Consider the following 17,230-nt stretch of genomic DNA (forward strand, 5'->3'; position numbering starts at 1 on the left):
GCCGTGCGCGTAGAGGCGCGCGGCTGTGAGCTTGCATCCGGGAGATAGTAGGTTCGAATCCCACTATCGGCAGCCCTGAAGATGGTTTTCCGTGGTTTCCCATTTTCACACCAGGCAAATGCTGGGGCTGTACCTTAATTAAGGCCACGGCCGCTTCCTTCCAACTCCTAGGCCTTTCCTATCCTATCGTCGCTGTGTCGGTGCGACGTAAAGCCCCTAGCAAAAAAAAAAAAAAAAAAAAAAAAAAAAAAAAAAAAAAAAAAAAAACCACTTTACATTGCTTTTACATTTTTTTTAAAACCCATTCTGGAACCTAAGTAGCATAACCTGTTGCGTCTTAACCAAAGCCCCTTTTGCCACCACTTTCGTTATTTTTTGAAATGTGATGCTACATGAAAGTGTATGTTTAATGTCATTCTGAAAAAATAACAGTACCATATTTCTCTAAATCCAAGATGAGCCCCTCTCTTTCCTTCAAAGAATTTTAATCAGGCTCAAAAAGTGCTTTGTAAAATCATATGAATGCCTTTGTTGTACAGTACGCATTTTTAGACTATTTTAGACGCTGAACATTGGCTTTCGTTATGCCGCATTTTTTTGTCGGCTGCACAATTATTCTGTATTTCCGCAGGTTTAGTGACCATTAACTTAAAATTGGCATCATCAATACCGAAGAGAACCCTTTGAAAATTTGCCGGCAATACCCATTCCATACCTCTACAATACGGCGATCCGTCAGGACAATATTCTTACTGTCTATAAAACTGTTACGGTACTTTTACTCAGTGTCAGATATAACCAGTTACTGCTACACGCACGCCTCGCTTGCTGGGTTCAGACAACTTCAGCGGCTACTGATGTATAGGCCTAATCATGGACGCTGGAGGTTAACGAACAAGTTTATTGCGCCAAGGTATGGCCATTCCGCGCTTGCGTTTTCCGTGCACATACCTCACAATTTCATTTTAGACTTCTTATTGTCCTTATTGTGGACCACTGAATGCATTTTTTGTACAGTACACATTTTTTAAGCTTTCTTTGTCTTCACGCTGACGCCAAATATTGGCTTTAGTTAGGCCTATGCCACATTTTCTTGCGGCTGCACAATTATTCTACATTTTTGAGTGTTTAATAACCAATAACTTGAAATTGGCGTCATAATATCGACTAGAACCCGTTGAAAATTTGCTGGCAATATCTGTTCCACTATCCATCACGAAAATATTCCTGCTGTCTATAAAAATTTTACTAAGAGTCGGGTACAGTAGACACGTTAAGCCTATAACTGCTACTGAGTGAGTAGCCGTGGCCTTTCTAAGAATTCGAAGGCTCGCACGTTTTGATGCCATTCTGCAGATTTGAGAAATGTTTTTGTAGAGGCTAATAGAATGTAGTTCTCTCTTCATTATTTCCCGAGATCCAGTGGCGTTACACAAATGCACTGTACAACCGGTTGTCACAGCTAGCGATGTATAATGAAGAGGCGCTCGTTTATTGTCAACGAATTTTTTGTGTGTGTGTGTGCGCGTGCGAGTAAAAAGAAAGACCAGCGTGGTTACCGCAGTAGTTGCCTGCGATATTACTGGTAGACCACAAATGCAAGATAACCCCCGATTTTTTGCACGAGATTCTGAAGGGAAAAAAAGTCTTGTGTTCGGAGAAATACGGTATCATTCCGGAGTTTTCTTCTTCAAATGGCGTCACCTAACGTAACCGTAGGCCTATGTGCGCCATGAAAACATATTTGAAACGCATTCAGAGAAGTGAGTTATCCTCGCTAAAAATTCACATGTGAATAGCCCTTCCGAAATTTAACTAGACGCGAGAAAACAAACTATCTTTTGAAAGCAGTGAGGTACCATTATCTTGAGGTGTATCACATTCTTAGGATGATTTCTAATGCTGAATACGCCACACAAACCCAGCCCCCGAGCCATTGGAATTAACTAATTAAAGTTAAATTCCCCAATCCGGCTGGGAATCGAACCCGGGACCCTCTGAACCGAAGGACAGTATGCTGACCATTCAGCCGAGTCGGACTATATAACATTAAAATTAAGACAGTTTACTTCAGCCGTTATTTTGAACGAGTTAACTGCTATCGGCCACGTTATTAACGCATAACGAAAAATTGTTATCCTCTTTCATTTCGAATTTTCTTTAGAGAACAGCAGTCGTTGGGTATTACTAATCGACTCCAATATTGCCTTTGAATGTTGACGAGAGGGCTCGCAAACGCACATAGTGAGAAAACTATACCGTATCAAAGATGATCGATCGCATTTTGTGGCAAACGTTTGTTTCCTTATTCAACAGTGTCACCTATCCTAACTTAACCGCACTATACATATGATGAAAACATACTTGAAGCGCCAGTAGAGAACCATCTCGGTATAAATTTACATGATAACCTTTCCGTAATTTAACCACGCAGAGAAAATATAAACTAACCTCTGAAATAAATTATGCACTCTGCCATATCTCGAGGTGTATCGCATTTTTACTTCATTGCAGTAGGCCCCTATTTAGCATTCAAATTTTTCAGTCAGCCTTCATTTGTAACGAGTTAAGAACTGTTATCGGACACATTGACGCATTTATTATGAAAATACTCTTCCATTTTGAATTTTCTTTACGGAACAGCAGTTGACTGGTGTTGCTAATCGACTGACATCACGTATGAATGTCGAGAGAACTCACTAGTGGATATAGCAAGGAAATGATACCGAAGATAATCGATTGCATGCAACATACCCGCTGGGGTGCATAAATATCGGTAACTGAAAAAATTGTGTACGCTTAATCGCTCTTAATAACGGAAGCGTCAGTGATAGGGCTCTTGCTGTAACTGAAGGACAATACACTGTTTAATATAGGAATTATGAAGGGACAGCGAAACATTGTTGATATAACATGGTTCTCGTTATCTGCCGTACTCGCTATAGTGGACTTCTACTGAATATATGTATAGCCTAGAGCACATTAAATTTTCCTTTGTAAAGTGAAGTCTAATGTGTGACAAAAAACCTACTGGGCATTGCGAACTTTTCAGGCATTGTACCAAGTTATTCTTCGTACTTGTGTTAACCCATGAACGCCTAGCGTTGCATATGTGCAACGGCGTGTCTGTGCTCTTTTCTTTCAATGCATGAAGTTGTTTTCCAGTAAAAAAATGAAAATTGCGCGCACATTCGGTAAGGGGAATTGTGCTTTGTTACGAGTCGGTTAATCAATAGTCACCGCTTGATTGTTGACGACGTGTATGCTTGAAGTTCACCGTGTGTTCCAGCTATCACAATGGGATACCGTAAGGGGTAACATTCGCCATATAATTTTACGAATCTAGGCGGATCCGTTGTCAAATCACTTCCTTATGTACCAATGTTGCGTTTACAGTTCACCCTGTCTTCCCACTAGATCTGGTGAAGGTTTTCCAGGGCAGATAAGAAAATCATCATGGTAGAACGCCCTGCACTATTTGGAATTTATAATACATTTATGTCAGGAACAGAGCTCATGGACGAGAACGTCAACAGATTCCTGTGCCGATTAGGAGCACAAAATGGTGGTGGGCAATTTTTTCCTGGATTTTAGACGCCAGCCTGCAAAATGCTTGGTATCACAGTTTGCATTACTAAGTGATATGGAAAGAACAGACAGCATGAATCTAGACATCTTATTCCATCAGCTCCACAGATAATCCACAACTGTGCCCATTTTGTATCATTTATAGCTGGGTTACACAATACTAGTCATCTGAGGAGCTGTAAACTGGTTTAGGAGTTCATTCACAGCGCGTCATCTCTAGTTTTATTTTCTCTTTTACACAAAACAGGAAACTTAAAAGAGAGAGAGCAAGAAAACTGTGCTGCTTCAATGGTATCAAGTTTAGCAACCTGTGCATGTTTTAGCACATCATTCTTAAACAGGAACTTGTTAACGATGTAAGTCACAGGCTGCAAGAAAATAGTTTCTGAATGACTAGAAAAACAGAGATTTGTCTTTCATCTTGTAGAGTCAAAGTTTCAGGTTTGAATGCAATTACCAATTCTTCCATCATCCTTCTGATTCTTGACTGGGTGATACTAGACATCAAACTAGGTGAGCATCTGTTTCAATAGATCCATCATTAATTTAAACAGTACATGGATATGTGAGGAAGTACCCTGAAGGAACATATTGTTATCAAATGAAGGGATAATCACATGCCCCCCCCTAAAGGTACAAAAGGCCTTGTTTAGGTCTGAGGACAGACAGCTGTTCTTCATGAGATATAGTGGGATTCACATTTCTAAAAAGTAAACGTGTGCCCTCGTCCTGAGGTGGTGCAGCTCTTTTCAGACACACCCCCAATAGATGTGAGCTGCATGTACCGTGTTAACCACCTACCAGCCCTCCTGCCATTCTTAAATTTCTGGCAGCTAATTAGACACCTGTGCTCAAATGAGTTTGAATATCACTACACAAAAATTAATATCAACCTGAGCAGAAGCCGTTATGTCCTCTCTCTGCTGAGGAAGCATATTTCCAGCTGCATCAGAAGGATCCTTCTCACATGGATCGAGAAGGCCTGGCCCACCAGGCAGAAGAATTCCCGACGCCAGAGCTTCCATTATTCTGCGTAGAGCATCCCCTGGGCTTAGTGGCTGACCCGCAGAACTAATTACTTTTTCCACCAGCAACTCCATAGCCTGAAAAATGAGGCATGAGAAAATGGTGACAATTTCCTAAAATAAGGATAGAAAATAAATCTTACATTACTGAAGATTGAACTGTTTACTAAGCATGCCTCTTACTTATAAATGGAGCAATTATACTAGGCATGTAAAATATTGAAATCATTAACCCTCAGCTGCTGAGGTGTCGGCAACCTTGTGACCAACGTTAGGTCTGAGAGACTCCCTGAAATGAATGTCAAATTATCGACTACTAGTATAAGTTTCCATGAGCAAAGTATTATCAGTGGGTTTAGCATGCATTGTAGACAATGGTTTAGTGCACGATTTTTCATAATGTGCTTTCCGACGTAATAAAGATGTCAATTTTAATGGCCGGAAAATTGATAAAATTTACATTTGTTCTCATCAAATAAAAAAAGTAAACCATGCAGAAATGAATAAATACCCTATTACTACGTAATAAGGTATGATAAAAATTTACAGAGGACATTTCCTTTATCAACTGATTAAAAAAAGAAAAGTACGTCATAGTGACGTGGAGTCTGTGGCCTACACTACTTCAAACATTATTTCAGTTCCACATTATTGTTCAACAATGACCAGCTGCATGGTTGCTTAAGACTATGAAAGAGGAAGGTACCAGAAAGAACAAGGATGTTAAGTTGAAGGTCTAAACGGAAGCGAACGAATCATCTACAGGAGTCTGTGAGACACCACGTCTGTAGCTAAGGGTATTATAAATTATAAATTATTATTATAATTTATTATTATAAATTTATTCATTCAGGACAAATGTTTTAGGTTCCCTATGGGAATCAACATCTACATCATTTGATGGCCAGGCAAGCATCTATTTTTGGAAATGAGACATAGCTCTCATAGTGCATTGGCACTGCTGGTGGCTTCAAGTAGCCTATGCAGGTATTATAAATTTACTCATTCAGGACAAATATTTTAGGTTCCCTATGGGAATCAACATCTACATCATATCTTCATGTGTAGTCCTGACAATGTCTAACAGCATTTCAGCACGATTTTAACAAGTACTACGGGAACATTTCATTTTATTTACGTTGGTTGATGTGAAAACACCATCTAGCAGTTCTGCGTCAGCTGGTGGTTATTTACAGTGGCGCTCAGTGGCTTGCATACTACTAACACCACTCAAGTAGTTTGGTGATTGATGATCTGACTATGGAATCAACATTTACCAGTTCCAGTTTTGTAATTGAAACTGTAATGATTAGCAGTGATGGAACTAACAATTCTATGAATATTAATACAAGAAGTCTGGATGATGAGCATACTCCAGATGCTAAGAATTTAGAGCCTAGTTTACTTTTCAAGTTTTACACAGTTCATCCCAGATTAAATGTCCATTGTGTGTTTGTACATTTGTTTAGTTATTAGATGTATTACATTTAGGCTGAAGATGGCCAGCCAAGGCCAAAACTAGTCCGTAGTTTAGTAATTAAATTCAAAATACAGTATTGCATATTATAGTACTGAAAAGGCAGACCATTATGACATTAATTTAATAATCAATATTGTGATCGCAATTCAAAAGTCTCCAAGTGTTATTGCAGTTCACACTTTCCACAACAAATTTTATTAGAAGCCTTTTTATTTCAGAGCAGTGGGTTATTAAACATTTTCTGGTCACACTCTTAGACAATGATTTGGAGGTTACACTGCCTCATTATTATTATTATTATTGATCGAAATTGGACTTGCATAAATAGCTTCCCTCCAGCCAATGAACCTCTTTTATGAATACAATGCTTATTAAAAAGCCATACGGAATAAGTATCCTGCTAGGGAAAAGACATAACCAAGTACGACCGACAGGAATCAGTAAGGAAGGACTGACCGCCATTTTTAAAACCTTCAACCAAGACGAATGATCCGAGTCGAAACTCGAGGGTGCAAGTTCAACATTCGCGACCTCTGCACGCTTAAGGATGTGGATGCCAGTCCACTTCCTGAAAGATTTTAATTTCATCTTCATTGGTAAGGAATTTCACTTTTTCCATATCCATAACCAGGCTATCACAAGACAAATATGAACCACGATAGTCAATTTCACACGACTATGTTCCTAATCGAGATATAGGCTATCGTATCATACCACGAAACTTCACTGTACCACATCACAAAATCAATTTCAAACTTCTGAATGGAATGCGAAAAACAAGCACAAATAGGCTCACTTTTTCCATCATCACGCAACTGTGGCGACGGCTCTTACCAGAGTTGTAAATCACGTTTCTTTCACAAGGGATGACAAATAACATTTTTAGGGATGGTAAAAATTTGATCGTACTCTTGGCGAGGGGAAATAGCGAAAATTCGTAATGCAATAGGATGTTGACATGTTCCTAATCCAGATAAGGTTAACAGTATCAAACGACAAATAGTTACTACACTTCACTGTACCACATCACAAAATCAATTTCTAACTTCTGAATGGAAAGCAAAATGCAAGACAATGTTATTCAGCAATCTCGCTGCTAACCGGCAACCAAACTAAACATTCCTGAGCCTAACTGCCCTCTCCCCGAAGATGAACACAACCTGTGAAGTTCAGGAACTCAAGGGCTTTTTCCGTAAACACGCAACTGTGGCGACAGATATTACCCGTGAATAGTGAACACGGATGAAAGAAAGAATGAGCATTACAAATACTGTAAAAATATGTATTAAAGGAAAGTGGCAACAGGAAAATAATTGAAGTTGCTAAGAAATTGAGGACTGCTCCAGCCACCTTAAATACAATTGTACCTAAGGCTGTGGATATTGAAGGAAGCGCATGTAAGGTGTTATGACAAATAAGTGGGAGGAAAATATGAATACCTGCAAGATTATTTATTGCAGTGGTTCAGGCAACATAGGGCAGAAGACGCTCCAGTCGGCGGACCAATGCTTCATGAAAACAAGGCAAGTGAACTAGCTAACAGACTTGGTGGAGATTTTAGTGCTTTTGTCAGGACGGCTACACAAATTTCATTTAAGGTTAGATACAGTATAGGCAGTAACAATGTGTGTGGAAAAAGCAGAAATGCCAAGGCAGAGACTCTGCAAGATTGGAAAGAAAACTGTTCGAAAGAACCAATATCTCTATTCGCTCCTGAGGACATTTTCAATGCAGACAAAACAAGTCTTTTTTAACTTTATGCCCGGACATATAACGGATTCAAAGGACAAAAATGGCACGGCGGAAAAAAAAACAAACACGTAAAAAATACGTGGCCGGCTAATCTTTCATAATGAGCTGTATTTTTTTCCATTTGGATACGCCTTCACAATGATTACGTCAAGAAGCAAGGACAAACTGGAACACAACCACCACTCAAAAGAACAAAGAGGTATTCAAGCATGTTTGGAAGTTCTCATAATAGTCTCACAGCACCATTAGAAATTTAAAAAACAATACACACAAACTTTCGGATGACATTTTTACGATGAGGATCATGACACAACATGAATGTTTATTCATGTTTGAATTCTTAATTGGAGATTGTTTGTGGACAGTTACACTTAAGTGATTTTAACTAGAAGCTGCAAAAGAGAAGGCTATTATATTCTCGTATCGTGTATTTTCATATCAATGTGTGTTCAATAGCTTTCTCTGTGGATCAGTGGTAGAGTGTCAGTCTCCGGATCCCAAGATAGCAGGTTCAAACCCGGCAGAGGTAGTCGGCTTTTTGAAGGGCGGAAAGAAGTCCATTTGACACTCCATGTCGTACGATGTCGGCATGTAAAAGATCTCTGATGGCACATTTGGTGTTTACCTGACAAACTTCATTAAATCTTAGCCACAGTCGCCCAAGAGAGTTTCGGTTTATTCGGTCTGCCATCTAGTGAGCCTAGAGTAAAACAGAACGTCGAAATTGACGAGCAGACAGCCAGATGGCGTCAAATTGAAATGTCTGCACACGGCAGCAGAGGCCATATGATTATTATTATTATTAATATTATTTATTTATTTATTTAATGTGTGTTCCATAATGAGGTATTGCACTGTACTGACCAGGCAGTTCCTGATGACTGTGAATGAAGGAAATTTTGAGGAGTCATCACTCAAGGATTACGTAAATGTTGATACAAACCTCGTCACTGCAGAAGCCAAACAATCTCCAAGATAGCTGAAGATGCAGAAAGGGGTGTGAGCGAGAACTGTAATAACGAGGACGATGTCGAAGAGCTGCAGCATACTTCAGTGGACTTCATGCTGTCTATGCCCTATGGATACAGTTTGCGATTTTTAGCATTTGCGATTAATGCGAAATACGTCAAAACTTTGTCAGTGTATGTGCCTTCATCTTATATGACCCGTACGAGTGTATTTTTTAGCGATTTTGAATTAGCGATAAAATGTGATATCAAGAATGCTTTTTCTTCTTTTGGGAGCAACTTAATGGCGACTTTCCGGTACACAAGTCCACAACCGTAAGGTAAATATGTACAAGCACAAAGACTGGCAATCTGCACTGTAGACATGACTTCATTGGACACTACTTCATACATTTTTTCTGATTCTATATTGTATAAAATTATCTAACATTCAACTGATATTACAGTATGTGTTGTCACAGAAGAAAGGGTAGCTATTCAAAATTAACAACCGGAAACATACTTTATTGCCTATTCTATTATTGATAACGCAATTTGCCTACTTCCAGTACACAATGCATGCAGCAGAGGGATGGGGGCAATCAACGTAATGTGTCGGTCATGAACAAGGAAACGCCTAGGGGAAAAAAAATAACAATAAAACTGAAGCATTCTTTTAAAGTAACACCTTTACTAAAATTAAAAAATACCCTACCAACACTATTAAAAAAAAAAAAAAAAAAAAAAGAAACAGCTACTCAAGAACATTAATTTCATCCTTAATGTAAATGAAATTTCAAGTTTAATTAGTATGAACTCAAGTCTACCTTTAGCAAGAGCTTTACCCAAAATACACAAACCTGATACACCCTTAAGAGCGATTATTAAATTCGAGAGTAGTCCTACTTATAAAACCTCTAAATTTATTCACAGTTTCTTAAAAAACACCAAGTTGAACAGCAATAAAATTGAAATTTGCAAAAATAGTATGAACATAAAATTGAAACCATCTTCCAACTTGAATTCATTTGACGTTACCAATATGTATTCCAGCATCGAAAAAAAGAGACCCTTGACAATCAAGAACAACTTAGACACACAAACTTAGTAACCATGAAATTAAATTCATGCTACTTTTGGAATTCACCCCTCAACAAAAAGGTCTCTGGACAGGAGCCGTGGCATCGGGCATCTTAGCTGGATTATTTAGAGAAACACACCAATTCTAAACGATGAAAAAGATATTGTGTGACTAAGGTTTGATGACATTTTTTGTAATTGTAGATGAACAAATCAATAGTACAGTACAGTGGAACCTTGATTATCTGTTCCCGGAAATTACGTTTTCTCGTAATATACGTTCAAATTACGTGGTCCTGTGAGCATTGTAACTAAATCACAATGTAAAAATCCCGCACTATCCGTTCCTCGAAGAAACTATTTCCCGGGTCAACCATCCAGAAATTCCAGTCCCATCAACGCTAAATCCTCGATCAATCGTTTTTTAATAAACGATATCTCGCGAAAGGATGGCTATGGCATACTTATGGATCTTGGCGTTAACGCCCCGTCATTGCGATAATTAGAGCAAGAACTGTACCGGGACTGGAAAAGCAATCACCGGCGAAGTTGCATACGGGACCAACTTAGCATCACATTCAGGTGGCACTGTTTAGAGAATCTCAGAAAATCATGAAGCAGAGAGAGTGGCCAAAACAATTGTAAGGATACATGGCGCATTTTGATTGAAGGAGTTTCGTCAAACGTTCACACTCATGAAAAGTCTACATTATGTCCAGGGTTAGATGTTTATATTTATACATTTTTTCGATCGCACTGCCAAACAGGTTTTTGGCACTTTCCTCAGGGCACTGTAGAGTAACTGGGCTTTCAGGCAGGAACCAAAACGGCTCCTTCTTAACACAAAAATAGTATTTTAATATTGTTGTACCGGTACAGGATTACGTTAGCAAGACCAGAACTATTGTTGCACTTTACATTAAAAAAGAAAGCCATAGAATGTCTTAGGATTGCCCATTACTGTTTAGGTCCTAATGTAAGAATTTTATGTTTTTGTGTTAAAATACCAAAAACCGCAGTCGGTTTAGTTGCGCACGTTACATTTAAACGGTTTGTATCATTTCCAACTCGTACCAACATGTGCAGCAAGCGTGCTTTCCAGATGACCACAAGGTCACGAATAACCGTAATTTCTGAAGTTTTGACGATATTTCTTTTATCTTTCCAATATGATTGGATTAGTGACGGGCAGAATTGAATATAATGCATTCAAGAACTTATTCAAAACCATGTTTTCGAGTTCAACATAACCTTTAAAAGTCATTGTAGGCCCAATTTACGCAGTACAAGATTTCCAGAAAAAGCCTACGAACAGTATACCGGAAACCAAAATACAACGAAATATTAACCCCTCAGCATCGCAGCCATTTAAATAGCTTCCTACCCCACAGCCAGATGAGATTTCAACCACGTGCGACTGAAATACAGATTCACTTAAAGCGTTACTACTAGTATAAGAGTAGCCCAAATTTCACAAAATTTGGAATTCCTTATGGTAGAACTATGTAAATGCAGATACAGTAAAACTACGTTAATTCAAAGTCGTTATGACTAAAAAAAAAATCGGACTTCGAATTACGTGATTTCGAATTAACCGTCAATTTGCAATTCACAAGTGCCAACCCTTGCCGCGTTACTAAATATTCTAAGGCCCGTTACTACATGTAATTAACCTTGATTCACAGTTTATACCTTTCAAATGCCATGAAAAAAGAACTATTTCCAAAATGTATCCAAGAAGGTGCACTTACAGTATTCAAATAATACACTCTGATATCTCACTGGTAAACATAACCTCACGCAACGAAAGAAAGAAAAAAAAAAAAAAAGCAAGATTCAAAGATGAGGAGAAATCTATGCTGGCTCCCATGTGCAAGTGCTTTATTAATTGAATTACTATACTGTATGCATTTTAGATGCCTTGTATGTACACAGAAAGTACCCGATGCCCTTAAAATCGAACTTTCCTATGACTCTATCCTTGTACGATTTCCCGCCATGGCACTCCTCTCGTACTTCAGAAATGTAAACACTTGCCGCGTCACAAAGTTGTTTTTTTTTTTTTTTGCTAGGGGCTTTACGTCGCACCGACACAGATAGGTCTTATGGCGACGATGGGATAGGAAAGGCCTAGGAGTTGGAAGGAAGCGGCCGTGGCCTTAATTAAGGTACAGCCCCAGCATTTGACTGGTGTGAAAATGGGAAACCACGGAAAACCATTTTCAGGGCTGCTGATAGTGGGATTCGAACCTACTATCTCCCGGATGCAAGCTCACAGCGTCACAAAGTATTCTAAGACCCATTAATACATGCAATCACCTCGATTCACAGTTTAAACCTTTCAAATGCCACGGAAAAAACTATTTCCGAAATGTATCCAACAATGTGCATTTACAATGTTCAAATAATGCACTTGGATAAATCACTGACAAACATAACCTCACGCAACAAAAGAAGAAAAAAATCGCACAATTCAAAGACGAGAATAAATTATGCCGGTTCCCCTGTGCAAATGCATTCTCCTTTTGGATTTCTGTACTGTTTGCATTTTTAGATGCTTTGTACTGGCATGGAAAGTGCCCGACGCCCTTAAAACATTGTAGGTTATCGAACTTTCCTATGACGAGGGGGTAAAGTATCTCGCTCTCATGTGCATTGGAACGCGCTACTATGACCCCCATCCCTCACCCTTGTACGATTTCCCAGCTGGCAATTTCTCCTTTAAAACCATAAGACCATTTGGAATCGCATTAAAATAAAGCAATGCAGTTTTACCGGCAATGACAATATTGTTCGGTGCCTACGAATTTATTATACAAGCCACGTTTTTTCAACAACTGTCTGCATCGCCAGTGTTCGCGGATTCTGTTTTCCCGCACACTGCCTGATGCATGATATTATGACTTTCCTTAAAAGGTTGAATACAAAAGAATTCCGACTTCATTCAACTTAGCAATCACGACGCGCACTGTAGACCCACCGAAGTGAGTGGAAATGCGGAAAGCTACCCCTCCACGTTCCGGAAAGCGCATTCTATTATGAAGCGGAGCGGATAAATTTAGAGTTGAAATTACCCTGTAACATACTATTGTTTTAAAATGTAAAGGCAGTTTCGAATTTAAAGTCTGAATTTCGGTAATGGGGCCGACATTGTACTTCGAATTACGAATTATCCGTATTTCGAATTAAACAATTGAAATAACATGAAATACTGTATCTCATGTTTCCGGGAACGAGAGCACGTTACTGTCGGCAGGAGCTAGCCATTGAGCGCGGCGCCTCTCACAAACTGATGAAGCTGCAGCGAGACCGAAACGGAATGACGGAAATAACATTTATGATGAAACAAACCAAATCGATACATATTTCAGATTAAAAGGTCGATACATCGTCTTTCAAACGAGATATATATCATGCACAACTGGTTCTCGTACCGTGTGACAGAAAGCAGCACTAACTGATGCCTACACAGAGCGCTAGTGGAGAGTTACGAAAATATTACAAGCTGAGAAATAAAGACAAATATAATAAACAGCACTCAATGCAAAATTAGAGCAAAGAACATCACATGAAAAGACAAACTTCTCAGATCATCATTATTTTATTCTGTGGGAAAGAATGAAGCAAATGGACTATTAAAAAGGCGAGATTGGTGCTCAGACTTAATTGACAAATACTTATCCTTGCAAAAGCAACTACACTTTAACGATTTTCAATTCTTATATACAACACTGATAAACCCGAAATTGTCTTCTTGGAAAGAAAAATATTTGCATATCCATAACAACAAAACTCTTCGTGATATAGCCGTAAGTCCAAAACCATGTATGGGTCTATACCCCGTATGGAGGTCGGCGGCTAAGGAGGAAGAGAGAGTCTATACCATGTCTAGAGGTCGGCGCTGAGGGGTTAAGAAAAGAAGGGATTTCGCCATCATGTTGGGCGCTTTTGTATCTAATGTGCTTTATTTTATTAGATGAGAATTAAAAACTACTTGTGGTCGATTGTCGTTTGGCTAGTCAAAGTTGCTGAATCGAAAAGTTTTCACGGGAAACTGACGAAGATTGCCCTGTAAAATTGAATATAAAGTATCAAGATTTTGAACTCTTGCACCGGTAATTAAATGCGGTTTCGGGGTATAACATGCCTGTGTTTGCCTCTCATCCAGAGGGCCCGCGTTCAATTCCGATGGTCAGGCAGTTTTATCTGGATATAAGTCTGGTTACAGGTCCACTCAGCCTTCGTGATTACCTTTAATTGAGGAGCTATCTAATGGTGAGATGGCGACCCCGATCTAGAGAGCAAGGAATATCGGCCGAGAGGATTCGTCGCACTGACCAAGTGTCATCTCCTAATCTGCAGGCCTTCGGGCTGAGGAGCGGTTGCTTGGCAGGCAAAGTCCCATTGGGGCTGCAGCTTGGTTTGTGAAGTTAAGTCAAATTGTTGATAGTTTTCTTCATTTCCGGATTTTCCATTTTCCCGTGTTGTACATTTTATTTTCATGGTCCCTCGAAAAACAGAATCGCGGTTCCACTGTAATGCCAATTAAAATTTACATTAGAAACTGAGAATAATAAAACAATTTACTGGATCCAACTATCGATCGAAAAGAAAATCTATCCTTTTCGATTTTCAGAAAACCAACTCAAAGTAAAAATACTATAGAGAATGATTCATATCATCCTAAAGCACAGTGTATTCTTTTCTACACATGTTGAATAGAGCCTATAATATCCCCTTGTCTAAAAACTATTTTCAGAAAGAAATTACCCTTATTTACAAAATGTCAACAAGTAACAGTTATACAAAAAAACAAACTACATTGATACAGGATGTATGAGAAGTCCCCGTACCCCTAGTTTCATACATTTCATATTACAGTGGAGTACTTACATATAAAAACTATGAATCCAGGGAATCTGTATGTGCACCATCATGCCTTACACAGTTCTATCCGTCTCCTCAAGTCCTCAAGGACACCTTGCAGAGCATCTCAGGATTTATGGAATGAAAGGCTTAATCCACACTTTGGCGCAATTCTTCATTAGTCATGTACTGACGAGCCACATGGGACTTGATTAATTCCCATAATGAGTTGTCTGGCGTGGTAAGGTCCGGGCTTCGTGGTGGCCATTTCAACGGGGCTGGAGATGTTGGCGAGCCACGGCCAATTCAGCAGCCTTGAAATTGTTCATCAAGGAACTCGCGCACCTGAATAGCAAAATGTGCTGGAGCCCCATCCTGCTGTAAGCACACATGACCCATGATTCCCTTGTCTTGAAGCTGAGGTATTAACCAAGACTGTAACATATGGAAATAAGATTTTCCATTCTCGTTCCCATAAAAATAAAAATGCGGTCCGCACCAGTGACGTGATGATATCCCGGCCCATACCATAACATGAGGAGGGTTCCTTTCCAACTCTTCCACATAATGAACATTTTCCTTAGAGCAGAAAACCACATTCCTCCATCGCACATTCATCAGAAAATAACACTCTTGAGCGAGACACGGCAGTTGGGAATTGTGCCAACAAAGCACGGCAGACTGCAACTTGTTGCTCCATGTCATTGTAAAAATTCATTCACATGCATCGGCCTAAATCCTTTCGTTTTCAAATCTCTCTTAATGTGGCCGTGCATTGTTGACCGCAGTTCAGCTGCTCATTTGCGAATGGACTGAAATGGAGTCTGCTCAATTGATTGAGCGACAGCGGCACACGTTTCTTCCCGCGTCTTCTTACGTCCACTACGCAGCCTGTCTTTGACACTGTCTGAAGCAAACGCACGTTTCTCCCAATCAAGCAGAGTAGCTTTACGAGGTGGGGGTTTGCTAAAGATAACTCAAATGCACTCATTATCACTGTCATTGTTTGCCCCGTATGTGCTCGTTCGTATACGCACACACACGCCACTAATCTCTCCTCAACAGTGTAGCTGTGTCCGCTCACGTCCGCCATGAGTTAACTGAAATGAGACCGACAACAATGCTAGCAGCAGGGATACCAATACCAATAAAACAACTATTGAATTCCCCAATTATAGAAACTCAATTATCCATGCCATAATATAACAAAATAATATGAAACTAGGGGTATGAGGACTTCTCAGACACCTGTAGATTAAAAAAATTAAACCTCAAAAGCCGCTAAAAAAAAAAAAAGCATGAAAAGAGCACTTTGCCACCTACACCTATAATAGAAATATTTATCAAATTACAAATCTGTAAGAGACAGTTTCAACATAACCTTTCGTACCAGTAATAATAACCAACGTCTAACATTTAATCACCATAGTGTTGCAAGTAATAATAGATTTTTAAATTCGAGGATATATAAACTCAAATGTGTAGACTGCCAATTCTCATGTTGGACAAAGAGGACGAAATTTCCTAGCGAGAGACCAGGAACATGTAAAAGCCGAAAAATGCCAGAGATATTCAGCCATGAGCTTACACGACCGAATATAATCAGTTTTACCACAACAGAGACAACCATTATGCGAACTTTAAATCAGAGTAAATTGATTAATATTTTCCCAAACATTTATATTGAGGTTGATCAAAAACAAAACACTAGTCAGAATATACCGTATAATATCGAATACCACCCGCACTGTTTTTTTCGCAATTATCGCTTCCAAAATTGGGCGCGGGTCTTATTTAAAATTTTCGGCAAAATTTATCTTTCCGAGTGCATGTAAATCGAGCATCAACGCTGGCGCGGCTTGGCGACAATGCTCTCTCCGCTCTCAGCATATGCTACTTCCGCACTTGGCGTCAATCTCACGCACATTCTCGGAGTATCGATATGAATTCCACAAAACGTTTTCGATCTTTTACTGCAAGTGAGATACTTAAAGTAGTTCGGGAAGCCGAAAATATTGGAAATTTGCCGCCGGTAGGAAATACGATATTGATGAGTCGTGTATTCGCAACTGGAGAAAGAAAAAAAATGTGTTATAGAACATGTAGCGAGAGCTTTTCATTGACTAAGTGTACAGATACCAGAAATTTTTAAAAACCTTTATAAATATGTGACAGAAAGGCAGGAATTGGGATATGGTGTCAGCCAAAGGCAGAAGAGATCGCAAAGGAACTCTCTGGATATCGTTCTGGAAATGTTTGTTTACTTTCTTTTGTATTTTCTAATCATTTGATGTGTGTTAGTAAAGATTGTACAGTAAAACCTCGTTACTTCAAAGTCGTTGGGACGCAAAAATCACTTCGAATTCATCGCCAACATGTACGTCGGAAATGCCAACCCTTGCGGCACAACAACATATTTTCCAAGACCCGTTACTGCATGCAATTAACCTTGATTCAAAAACTCTCAAATGTCATGGAAAAAACAATTTCCA

At 39.2% G+C, this 17,230-nt stretch overlaps 1 protein-coding gene across 4 annotated transcripts in view; it reads right to left on the reverse strand.

Annotated features, from left to right (window-relative positions):
• Zn72D (Zinc-finger protein 72D) overlaps positions 1-17,230 on the reverse strand; it is a 166,164-nt gene that overhangs the window by 14,968 nt on the left and 133,966 nt on the right. For 3 of the 4 annotated variants that reach the window (XM_067136935.2, XM_067136934.2, XM_067136933.2), the window contains exon 16: positions 4,482-4,691. In XM_067136935.2, coding sequence (XP_066993036.2) covers positions 4,482-4,691 — 210 coding nt within the window. Of the gene's footprint in view, positions 1-4,481; positions 4,692-17,230 lie in introns of those variants that run through there. The other variant, XM_067136936.2, reaches the window with a different exon arrangement.

The sequence above is a fragment of the Anabrus simplex genome, chromosome 1 (genome assembly GCF_040414725.1).
Source record: "Anabrus simplex isolate iqAnaSimp1 chromosome 1, ASM4041472v1, whole genome shotgun sequence".
NCBI classification, from domain to species: Eukaryota; Metazoa; Arthropoda; class Insecta; order Orthoptera; family Tettigoniidae; genus Anabrus; species Anabrus simplex.